Genomic DNA, 13048 nt, shown 5'->3' on the forward strand with positions numbered 1-13048 from the left:
TTAGGTTACAATGTATAAATGTGTATAATTTTCTACCTGTTTCTATTTGGTTAAATCTATCTTTTCAACACCACTTTACTTCAGATGTAAAGATACATACATCTACCTGGAAATTGCAGTCAAGCTTGAGAACTTTTTTAATGTCCATTCCCTTCTCTTCTGATATTGAAACTGTTCAACAGCACAGCTGACCCTTTGCTGCTGTTTCTCTTTCATACCTCCAAAGTAAGTCTTCAAAATCATAAATAATTTAATATTCATTCATAAGTCTGTTCTTGAATCGAGAACTAAAATTTCATCTTTACAGGTGTTAAAATCTTTCTTATCTGTGACTCCATCCATTCCTCCACACTCTTTCATCCTGCACCCTTCCTGTGGCTTCCTTTGCTCTGTGCAGTGGTGCCAAGGCTGTCTTGCCAATACTCACTGCTCCATGCTGACTCCAACAACCCTGGGGATGCTGCTTTTACCAGGCTCTGGAGAATTTCTTACAGCTGGGCTGTGCAAGCATCACGGAGACTTCAGTGGGCTGGAAGGTGAAGCTCTCGACAACTGCAGAGTTTGACACCTCAATGAACACCAGGATGATGAAATGGAGAAGGAATACGCTAGGAGAGAACCAGGACTGTTTTGTAAGAGAACACATAGACCTGTCATGAGCTTGGATGTCACGGTTCAAACACCCCCTGAAATTTATCATGAAACAGAGCAGTAGTTCTGCACAAAGATTTTTTTCTTTCTTTCTTCCTAACAAGTTCAAACCAGCCTGTTTTTCAAGTATTTTTAAGAATTCTCATTTTCCAAGTCTGTAGCTTGTAGCTGTTGTATTCACAGGTCAATCTATTCTTTCTCAGGAATCATATTCCAGGAACTGGTGGGGATAGGGGGTAGTCTACACGGACCTTTGTCTAACCCTTCCTTGAAGGGTCACTGAAAAATCACTTTTTGGTCGTATCAAATGAGACCACCAACTACTAGGCACCCTCCTGGCACAAAATGATGACAATCATAATGAATGACAAAAGACCAGAAGCTGGAAGAAAAGTGAAAGAGAATAAAATAGGAAGAAATAAACTAAACAAAAGCATATACTCTATTTTGCTTCAAAGTTTAGCTGTCAATGATCATATAAAAACCACTTGTGTAGCAGAAAACAAAACTGTGGAAGGAATCAGAAGAATAAAGAAGAAGAAGTTTATGATGTACAGGTTGGGGGAAGCAACAGCACAGATTGAATACATATAGCGTAAGAGATGTGAGTATGATTAGCGTTAGGAGTGATTGTCATCCATATCTACCACCAAAACTCTGAAGTTGCAGTTTAAAAATCAAAAGTGTGCCTTCTAAAATTGCCTAATAAACATGCACCATCAGTACTTACATACAGAAAAGGAACATTCTGATTCTTCTTCGGCACCCTAAGAGACAGAAATCTAGAGTTCATGTGTGTAAGGGTCAGGAAACTTTTTGACTGTCTCCTGTCTGTCTGAAGTACAAAAGCATAGCCAGACTAAAATACTGAAAGGTATTGTGGCCATACTGCTTCCCTGAGTAAAGTGAAAGCTGCACTGTTAAATTAGTGTTCCCCATCACATACAGTTCATAATCTGTTTATTGTCTTCAGCCAGTGCACAGGCTCTCTGTGTTTCTTCCTGAGATGCTGAAATAACCCATTCTGGTCTTGCTCTTTAGGATCTGGACTGAACTGGCCTCCATCTCTGCCCTCAGATACCCCCAAACACGCCTCCTAAACCAATGGAAATGCACTTTTTCCCCCCTTGCCTGTCTCCGTGTTTCATTCTTTATGGGGAAAGGGACAAAGAGTTTAACACACTTTCCTCTTCCCATGAGCAGACAACCCTGAGAGAAGACAGAATGTTTCTGGCCAAGCTGTAACATGGTATCAAGGGACAAACAAAAGCTAAATCTGGACACTGTTGGGGAACCCTTAGCCACACACAGCTGCAGTAAGGAACAGATGCAGGCGTAGCTGAATTGTCATCAACTGCTCATTAAACAAGCCATGACCAACAGATGGGAACAGTGCTTTTTTATAATAGCCTTCTCCAAATGCTGAATGGACTAGATGGAAAATGAGACTGGAAAATGAGTGGGTGCTAAAAATGGGAAATCTTATTGCAGGAAATCCAGCCAATCCACTAGAATGCCAGGTGCCACAGCTGCTCTACTCTTGAACCCAATTCAGACAAACTACATTTGCCACAGAAAAGGATAGAAAATGTTCATTTTCAAAGGTCTCCCAACTAGCCCATATTGGCAGTTACGGTAATTATCAGCGTAATTGCTTCAAGTCACATCTCATTATAAATGAAAAAGGAGATTTTGGCTCTGATAGCTATTATTTGCTAATGCATCAGGCAATGGGCAATGCAGTGTATTGCTGTGTATCATACCTGTACTTCAATTTTTTTCTGGTTTTTTTTTGTTTTGTTTTGTATTCTTTTCTTTTCTTTTTTAATTAGATACACGTTTTAGAAAATTGACAAGGAAGTTATGCGGAATGAACATCGACTTTAGGCATTACAGAACTCAGAGAAAACTAGAAAGACAGGCAGAAGAATTTTTCTGCAGAAAGAGATACATTATTTTATTGCACCTATAAAAATAATTATTGCAAAACCCAATAAGAGTTAAGTATCAATGGTCTTGCTACATCAAATAGTATTATCTGAGTTACCAAGACAAAGAATCATTGACCAAGAGTCAGCAGGAATTTGCCAGGCTTTCATTCTCTCTCTTATAAACACACAGAGGTAACTTACACAGTAAGAGCAGCTACATACACATCAAAATAATAATGTTTCAAATACAGTAGTTTTGGAATAAATAAGGCAGAATTCACTTCAACAAAATAATGAAGTTAATATATGCTAAATAACTAACACAATTATTTCATCTTTATTCACTTATGTTTATGCTGTTTTTGAAGTGGGACCAACAGGAATGGTCTGTTGATTGCTCTTAACAATCAGCACGATTTTAGCTGAGCATAAACCAAACCACAAACAGTCCAAATTCCCTTAATTCATAGAGGGCCTACAGCTCCGTGGAAATATAAGGGTTTATGGGAATACAAGGCTTCATCAACCACCTAATTAAGAGCTATGTAGTTGAATCCACATTAACTTGGGGAGCACAAAAATCCATCTTGGTGTCTGGCAATGCTCATTCAAGTTTCAGAGGACTTACTTCCTCATATAACAGATGAATGTACACATGAAGGCAGCAGAAATGTAGGCAGAAGTGTTGATTAACACATCAAATAGTTAGAAAACATGGCCCAGTCAGATATATATGTATAGATATATACATATATAGATATATACATATATATATATATATATATACACACACATATTTGTGTGTGTGTGTGTGTGTGTGTGTGTGTGTGTCTGGACATAAGAAGTGACAAGACAAACTTTTGTAAAGGAAATGCAAGAAACACTGATGGCATTAAATGCTTTTAATGCATTAGACACATACATACATAATGAAAACATTTATATAAATATGAAGAAAATGCCTTTACTTCAGTCAAACAGATCAGGAATATTGAGCTTTTTCAGAAGTTAAAAGACATCCAAATCATTTAGGTATCTGATATTACAAGATAAACCCAGTTTAACAGACTGCTTTTAGAAATCTAAAAAAAAAAAAAAAAAAAAAAAAAAAAAAAGGCATAACCTTGTTCCTGTAAAAGATATTTAAATACAAAAGTTATTATTACAGCTATTCAGAACATTTCTCTGAGATGCTGGCTGTTTTAAAAAATCTTGTTATAAACAATCCAGAAGTAATGGAGTAATGAAAGCAACTACTAGGAAAACCTGGAAAGGGATCACTCTGATGAGCATTGGTGTGTTCAGCATATGAAAGGCAATATTTGAGACTTCAGAGTGATACAGGGGTCTGAAGAGGAAAACAGGGTGTTTCACCACACTTGTGCCGTTTAGGCTCCTGACTTGAATATTCAGCCTTACTTCAGCACTACAAAAACTCCGTGAAGGGAAAGCCCGTTGTTAGATACCTGATATTTTTCATACCTGGTCCACATAGACTAACTGAATAATTCATTAGAATGGCAGGCTTTCCATGTTATTTAACACCTACCAACATCAGTGTAATCACATATGACAACTTTGAAGGAAAAGTGTTAACCTGCATAGGAGAATCTCACAGATCTGGTGCTCAACACATATTGAACTGCCAAGCAGTAAGTGTAAGCTAATAGTTCATACTTGACTGGAAGTTGAGAAGAAGGAAAAAACAGTGCCTAGCAAATTTGTTTTCTTTATTCTTTTAATCTTTAAAATGAAATCTAGCATTAACACAGTTCAAAGAGACGTGTATATCGGGGGTCAGGTAGCACATTTGATATAACTTACAAAATTAAATATACAGAGTGCTGTGAAACATTTGCATGGTATGAAAATGGGACAACTATCTACACCCAAAGAGGATAAATACCCAGTCATGTAGAGAGATTGGATAAAGAAATATCTAATGAAATCATGTGAGGATGACCATATAGTGTTACTTAACATCTTTATCAGCTCTGACTTTTCCTTTTCTGATAAAACACAGAAGGATATGTAAATGAAAATAAATTTTAGAAAAAAACCCCTCATATTCAATATTTACAGTGTCACAAGAAGAAGACAAGGTAGCTTCTTCAGCAAGGTTCAACCTGCATACGACATTGAAACCTTGTTAGAATACTGTGAGATTATTTGCTAAGTCTAGACAGGATTAAAATGCATAGATAACCACTGCTCTCGTGTAGTCTTCCCTCCAAGCTGCAGGGAATCAGTTACAGGACTTGCTGATCACATTAGCATTATTTCACATTTCCTCAACATCTGCATCTCGAAATGTCCGAGAGGAAGGCGTCTGGGATAACTGAGCATTGCCAGTGCTGTAGCCTCACCTTTGGAAACCATGTTTTTTCACTGGACAAGCCCAACACATCTGCTCTCATATAATTCTGATCAGGCCACTCTTAAAATGCCTCTTATATAGTGGGCACCATAATACCCACTATAAGCATTGTAAATGGAATTTTTGCGGGCAATCTTTAAAGGATGAGTGAGAACACAGAAGCAACTTTCAAATGAGCCAAATCAAGTTGATTGAAAACACGATGATTGAGTGAATTTGTAACCCATCACTTCTGGAAGTAAATAAATAATGAGGCTGTTGAAAACATATTTTAAATGGCACGAGGAGGTATACCTAGCAAGCATGGATAACAACCCTGTTATCTTTCCACTGACAGTAGGATCTTGAAAATGAAGAGCTGACTGACATGTAATGGCAGGCCCACACTAGCCCAGTCTCTGCTCCAGAGTGACAGGGAGTATAGGTACTGCTGTCAGCTTCAACTGCCAGCTCATACACCAAAAGCAATTTGACCTTGGAACCATTGAGCTACAGGTGCAATAATTTAATACCCACAATACAGACATAACTTCAGTCTAACGAAGAACAAACAGTATAAGGACTGGAATATATACTCTGCTTACAAGCAGGTACTAAGGTTTGGTGTTACTGCATCCTCACCGCTACTACAACTGTTAGGGAAATTAAGGTGGCATATACTGGAACATGCTTTATTAATTTCTTGCCATTGCTGTGTAAACACATGCTGAGAAAGAGCCAAGAACAGTTTCTAAGGGAGGTGAAAGAATTTCATCATATAGGACATGGGAAAGCTAACTTGGCTAACACCCAGAAATGCAGAAACCTTTTCCTTGTGTGGGGAATAGCTAAAGACCCATCACAAATGCTTAATTCCTAATACTTATACTTCTCCAGAGCTACATCTTTACCTCTAAATTCTTTCTTATTGCCAGACAGTGCATTTCCTCCTCTCTGTTTTACTTCACTTCTGGAGACAAAATATTATCAAAGTCTGTCATTGTCTCCCTGGGATGCCTTTTGTCTACTGTTGCCCTCTTCTTTTTCTTTTTGTCTCTCTTTTCTTTCACAAGACTTTTCTTTGCTGCTTCTCCTCTTTCATCTTCCATGGGTGGGGAAGGGCAGGGCTTTGTAGTCTCACCATCCAGGCTGGAAAACCAGAAAAGGAAATGCACAAAGCTAAAAGCACATACCTCATAAAGCCTCTTTTACAAGACATAGATTTCACCTTTTTCCACATCTCACAGTACTGACAAGAGAAGGACTTATCACACTCTTGACCATTTGACAGGGCTATAAATGGCCTACAATTCAGTTTCCCTCTTACTTATAGAATAAGTAAAGGATAGGCTAAAACAGGGCTCTGGCCCCTAATCTTATCTGCCTCTTTTGACTCCAGAAGGGATGTGGGCAAAAAGGAGCCTTTCGCTGTGTGGGTCCAGATCACACCATGTTTTACTTTGCACGTGGAACTTGTTAGCTACATTTGCAGAGTTCTTGTTCTGCCATAATTATTTCTTTCCACAGTGATGGCAGGAAAATGCCCCAAACAGATGCTAATGTCTCATAATGAAATCATAAGAGCTATATTAGTACCTCAATTAAGCATAACCCCTAATGCACATCACAAAAACATTAAAAGACAATCCCAAAGAACTCAGAGCTGGAGTTAGCCAAGCCATTGTAATACAACTATGGGCACTGATGACTCCCTGTCAACATGGGAACTTGGGATGTGCCCTTTAATTTTTTTTCCCTTACTACACCAGCACTTAGCACAAAGGGTTTTTCTCTTTTAGAGGTTCTAATATCATATTGCATTCAGACTTCCTGTTTCCTTTCCAATTAAATGATGATTTTGCATTGTTCCTACCAACAATGTCAGCACTTTCTCATTAGATCTGTGCATACCCATGAGCAATATGCTGCAGTGTGTCCCGTCCCCGCCCCCCCCGCCCCAAGTAGGCCATAGGAGGTAGGGATTTATTTTAGAAATATAATAAATAACCAGTTTCATTGGAAAGCACACTTCCATGCCCTTGTAAAAGGTAGGGGTCCTAATGAAAACTCCATTTAGTGCATTCATTTCTGTTTATTCTCCAAAGAATCCCTCTGTTTGCCAGTGTATAACTCAATTTTCTCCTCATTTGTACATAAAAATGGCAAGTCAGCTTGCTAATAAATTCTCTTTGGAGAGTGAATATTTGTAATAAAGCATTCATTCACAAAACAGAGCATGCAGAATGGACACTATTCTTATTGCTTATGCATTTAATCACATATTTTCTTAATATGGTACCTCATTTAGAATACAATCCAACTCAGTGGAAGGGAAAGACTTCTGATTTTGGTGGAACTCAGACCAGTTATATACCTGCCTCTTTTCAACTGGTTGTATGCATTAAGAAGGAAACCATGGTCTTCAGGTTTGCTTTTTGGTGAGAAGAGGCTACTGTCACATCAGTGATGTGACCTGGGAAAAGGCATGTATTTATTCCCAAATTTGGAATTCTGTTTAGTAAAGAGAATGCATTCATTTGTGTGCTGCGGCTGCAAGCTGGTGGAAGGTTGAGTTGCAAACTCCACTGGGACTACTACTAGAAAATATGTGGGAATCACTGGACTTGAATCTCCTTGCTTTTCACACCATCATTCTCAGTGAATCCAGAAATCAGCCCACAACTGATACCCTCACCCATAACTTTTAGATGAAATCTTTAATGGTGACCATACTATTAGAACATTTCAATGAAAATTAAGAACATCTGTGGGTGACTAAGCACTGGAGCAGGTTTCCCAGAGAGAGTGTGCAGTCTTCTCACTGGAGATACTCAACCATTTGGATGCAATTTTATGCCATGTGCTCTGGGATGACCCTGCTTGAGCAGAGTTGTTGGACCAGATGTCCCACTGTGGTCCCTTCCAATCTGACCCATCCCATGATTCTGTGATCTAAAATTGCCTTTAATGGTGGAATTTATTTCTCTCTACAACTACCAGAATGGAAGGTGTAGCCAGGTGGGGGTTGGTCTTTTCTCCCAGGTCACCAGCAACAAGACAAAAGCACACAGCCTCATGCTGCACCAGGAAAAGGTTTAGGCAGGAGATTAGGAAGAAGTCCTTCACCGAACAAGTGATTGGGCACTGGAATGGGCTGCCCAGGGAGTGGAGTGGATGGTGGAGTCACCATCTATGGAGGTATTTGAGAAAAGACTAGATGTGGCACTCAGTGTCATGGTCTGGTTGACAGGGTGATGTTGGGTGATAGGTTGGACCTGATGATCTCAAAGGTCTTTTCCACTCAAACTAATTCTGTGATTCTGTGATTTCTCCTGTTCATGTTTCTTCTTGGAAACAAACTTCCCCTGATGGAGATTATATGATTCTTTTGCAGCAGTGCTCATACTACATGGAAAAGGAAATCTTTCATTCTGTGGATGTCAAGGCAAATGGAAGGTTCAAAACAAAATTTTGTTTTCTTGCACAAAATGTGAAACTGTGTGTCTCTCCCTGGGAAAAAGCTATGGATGATGAAGTTTTACATGGTTTCAAAAAAAGGAACAGCACAAATTCATGGAAGAAAGTTTCATCAAGGCTGTTTAATACAGAGACCCCACTTCTGCTTCAGAGAATTTTTAAATCCCAAATTATTGTAGGTTGGGAATGTATTCTGGAGAAATATCCCCATATGATTGTTCTGATCTTATTGTCCATCCAAAGGCTGTCTGATGTTGTTAGTGCTCTAAAGGGGGTCACAATTTCAACTGGATTAAACTAGAACATAATACAAGATGAAAATGTAATCCATAAACACTTGGAACCACTGCATTTTCAGTGCACACTTTGTATCTTGCTGCACATTAATTCTTCAGAACCTAAGCAGGGGCTCATATTCATCTAACATACTCTCTCTCCATCATTTTCCAGATTTAAACCCAGAAGATGAACAAGTATTTCAGAAAAAATCGCAATCTAATGTGCAGCTTTACATAACAATAAGTCTCTTAAAAGGAAAATAAGGTCTACAACAAATAGAAACTCCATCTCACCTTTCAGCAATCCCCTTAATTACTTACTGGGACTAAGCTTCAAACCATCACATCCCACCAATGTTTCCAGAATGAAAATAGGGCAATACATTCTCACATAAACTTGGTTGCATGCGTAGAGTAAACCAGTTCACAATAGCTGCAGTTACAGTACTACGTATGGAAACCTGACAGCATAGCTGAACTCAAAGTGCAACGTTTAGGATTCAAATTTTTAAAATGTAGTCTTTTTAGGTTCAAACATACTCACATCTCATAATCCACCGTCTGCACTGTTCTTATGTACTGGCATGAATAGGCATACTTGGTTTGGCTGATTTTAATGAGATGGCTTCTTAAACAGTGTTTCTGCAATAAGACAATCAACATTCATCTAATTTAAACTGAAATCTCAAAAGCAATGAAGGTACATATGCATAAAAAGTCAACTGTTTAAATGTAACTTTAATCGGCCTCTAATAAAGATAATTAATATAAAAGTTTCAAGTACAAAGTAAATTTTCTCTAATGAACACTATGAAAAATGCAGTAAAATTATCATAATGGCTTACAAACGAAAAACAAACCAAACAAACATAATGGAATTCATTTCAGACTATACTTACTGCATTAAAACTCCCTATGTTACTTATTTTAGAAGCATGGAACTTGTGAAAGCCACCAAATGTATTGAAGAAGAAAGAACAGAGTATGATTTAAAAATAAATTATCCTACAGAATTTCTTTGTTCAGGTTTATTACATGACCTGTTCATTGCACTCTGAAATCCGATTTACTCTGGTTAGCTGGAGACTCAAACTGGGACAGGGAACTCATTAGCCTGGAAAATTCATCTGCCTCTTCCAAAACAGGATAATGGTAAAATCACCAGACTAGTATAATCTTCTAGGGTTACTTACTTCCCTCTTGTTGAACATCAGTACTGTGTAGAGTTTGTCACCTGTTTCCACCCTCTCCGGTGTTGCTATGACAATGGCAGGTACATAATACTCATTTTCTGCCTGTGTCCCAGTTCTGGCAAACACGCAGTCTCCAACCTGCACATCAGGAAAGCATCAATGCAAGAACAATGTAACATCTGAGGTTTACAAGATACAAAGCATAACTACTAATGTATTTGTACATGAATCATCATTCTATCATGTTCCCATGATTTAATATGGACCATTGAAAGAAAAGAAGAACTTGGTCCATGTGTGCTCTGATCATGCAATTTCCACTCAACTGGGGAGGACTGAGCTCTACTGAATGTACCTGGGCTTAGCTGGCAAGCTGAACTGAATGAGGAAACTCTTACAAACTGTGCATTCCCTTGGATTCTGTGCAAATTTTAAGGCTTTCAACAAGCTTTTAAAACAACCTTGGGAATTTTAGATAATTCCAGATGTAACTGATTTATCCAAAATTGTTTTTAAAATTAACACAGAAGTCACAATTTTATATCAAATTCTGCAGGTCTCTAGAGTTGGTTACAGAGTTTACAGAATTATCAGGAGCTACCATATCAGGATATGCCTTCATCTCAAACTTTAAAAAAAGGTATGTCCCTAGTTTTATATGTCGCAATGCAATTATAAACATGTTTTCTTTTATTCAAAACAGACGGATCCATGCTGCATCGTCTATGCAACCATCACCTTTCTGGTGTGTAAAATAAGAATCAACAAAAAAACTCAGCTGTGATTACAGATAGCTGATAAATTTTTTAAAAAGCAAGAAACAAAACAAAACAAAAAACAAACAAACAAACAAACAAACAAAAAAACCCACCAGAAATTGAATAGGGATTATAATCTTTTTATTACTGGTATTTGCATCAGTATATGGTTATTTTCTGTATTTAAAACACGCTGTGGAAACCTGTTGGAATGCATTTCCACATCCAAGCAAGTGTTTCTATACAAGGGAAAGAGTTTCAGCTTACTATTAAACATATAAGGAAGCCAAACTAGAAAGTGCTGTGCCCTTTTCATCAGTATTGGTCCAATGCCAACGCAGGAGCACTGATTGGGCTTTAGAAATGTACCTCAAAGCCTGCTGCTAATTTCATTGGGCAGGGTGTCAGGTGGCCCACCTGGATCATCAAGTACTAAAGGGACTGCACAAAGAGCTCAATTGCTTTTTTGGACTGCCTTAACCAGTGCCAGAGTTCTCTGCACTGTGTTCAACTTATATATTTCTTTGTTCTAGAATGTTTATTATTTTTGTCATTATTAAAACCTTTTATTTTACAAAGCATGTCCAGAGAAGTTGTCTCGCTGTTATTAAGCCATTCTGAGAAGTGCAGGACACCCTCAGAGACTTGATAAATCTTCATGTAGCTTATTCCATTCTGGCCACATGCAAGATTTTATTAGAAACCAAATGGTTACAACCTGCTGTAAATCACACCAAGTATAAAAGGCTCTCTGACATTTATAATCTACGTGCTAGGAAAAATTAACTCTTCTAATAAATAGCTCACCCTTCTTCTATGGCTGGGGAAATATTCATGTTTTAAAATGAAAACAATATAGATTAATTTAGAACACATCATTTTAATAAACAAAGGAATAGAATTACAATGCAAACAAGCTTCAAACAAATGAAAAACTTCATGGTGAAATAGCACAATATTACTATAATGAAAGACTCTTCTTTAAGATAAATAAATGTATTTAAAAGATTTTTTTTTAATCTATAATTTATTCTAGGTCTGAGCAAATAAAAAAAATATAAAATGTATATCTGCAATCATGAAAAAATACAGTTTTTCACCTGCAGATGTGGGCATGGCATAGCACCTCCCACAGGTATAGTGAACTTAACAGGAATATCACAGCTCTCGCCATTCCTGAAGTCAACAAGTACACAGGTAGAGCTGATATTCTTTATCACCATTCCTTAAAAACAACAGAATAAAATATTCAAATTCTTTTTCTTTCACCCCTTGTAGTAATTATATTGTAGAAAATTCCTATAGGCTGTCACACATCACCGAGGTCAAACATGTCCATACTATACATTCCTCATTTTCATTTAGCTACCATAACCTATGCTAGCACAATGAAGACATTTGTACCTAAAACCCCTGCCTTACTAACCCTTCTTAATAATGCTATAAAAAGACAAGGAAGACTTTTTCAGGCACAGGTCTGAAATTTGCAAGCTGATTAGGTTAACATAATAAAACTGACAGTTAACATAATAAAACTACTACCACAGTTAAAAATATGTAATTGAAAAAAAGCCCAGCCAAACAAGTAAAGGTAATACAAAGATAAACACATACACACAGAAAATATTTTTCTTAAGAAATAATAGAACAGAGTTTTACCTACTAACCATTCTGGCTTAAAATTCAACAAAAAGGCAGCAGCATTTAGTGATCTTTTTGGACACTTGCAAAAGCCTGGCTTACAATTTCCTTCCATGCTTTTCATAAACATATCGTTGCTCTCAAACTTTACAAAATTAATGTCTTCTTATAAATGTATATATATATATATACATTCATCTCATGAATATGTGCATGTAATATTAAATGTCACTAAGAAAGAAGTAGTTCATTGTGACCATAACTTATGTTTTATCAGTATTAAGGGACACTAAATAATATTGAAAATGTGGACAAAAATATATACCTGGATAGTAAAATCCTGTGATGTCTGATCTTGCAATTACCTTTTGGCTTTTCTGAGTCACATATATTTGACATTTTTGTCTTGTCTTAGACTTCAGTTTCCCACTTTCTTCTTCAAATCTCTGTAATTTGACACAATTATTTCTCTACAACAGCTAATGCAGTCAGCCTTAATCAATTCTTTGGATATTTTTAAAAATTGAGGCAATGTAATGCTACAAGATCTGTACAAATACACAGTAAACTGGAAATACTTTAAACTTTCAGAATACTTACAGGAAGTACTCATGTAAGAGTTTTTACGATAAGATCCTGGTTCTGTATGGTCATAACAATACCTATATTTTCATGTGTTCAGGCAGAAATTTACCTTGATGAATTATAGCTCTGGCTACCATTTTCCTACAAAAAATTTTATGAAGTTGCACAATTCATACTA

General features: G+C 37.2%; 1 protein-coding gene across 1 annotated transcript in view; it reads right to left on the reverse strand.

Annotated features, from left to right (window-relative positions):
* Positions 1–423: 423 nt before the first annotated feature.
* Positions 424–13048, reverse strand: part of VWA3B (von Willebrand factor A domain containing 3B) — a 66135-nt gene continuing 53510 nt past the window's right edge. The window contains 7 exon segments of the mRNA XM_040055267.1: positions 424–608; positions 5850–5924; positions 5927–6087; positions 9238–9335; positions 9887–10024; positions 11745–11869; positions 12611–12731. Of these exon segments, the coding sequence (XP_039911201.1) occupies positions 424–608; positions 5850–5924; positions 5927–6087; positions 9238–9335; positions 9887–10024; positions 11745–11869; positions 12611–12731 (903 nt within the window).

The sequence above is a fragment of the Hirundo rustica genome, chromosome 2 (genome assembly GCF_015227805.2).
Source record: "Hirundo rustica isolate bHirRus1 chromosome 2, bHirRus1.pri.v3, whole genome shotgun sequence".
Lineage (NCBI taxonomy): Eukaryota > Metazoa > Chordata > Aves > Passeriformes > Hirundinidae > Hirundo > Hirundo rustica.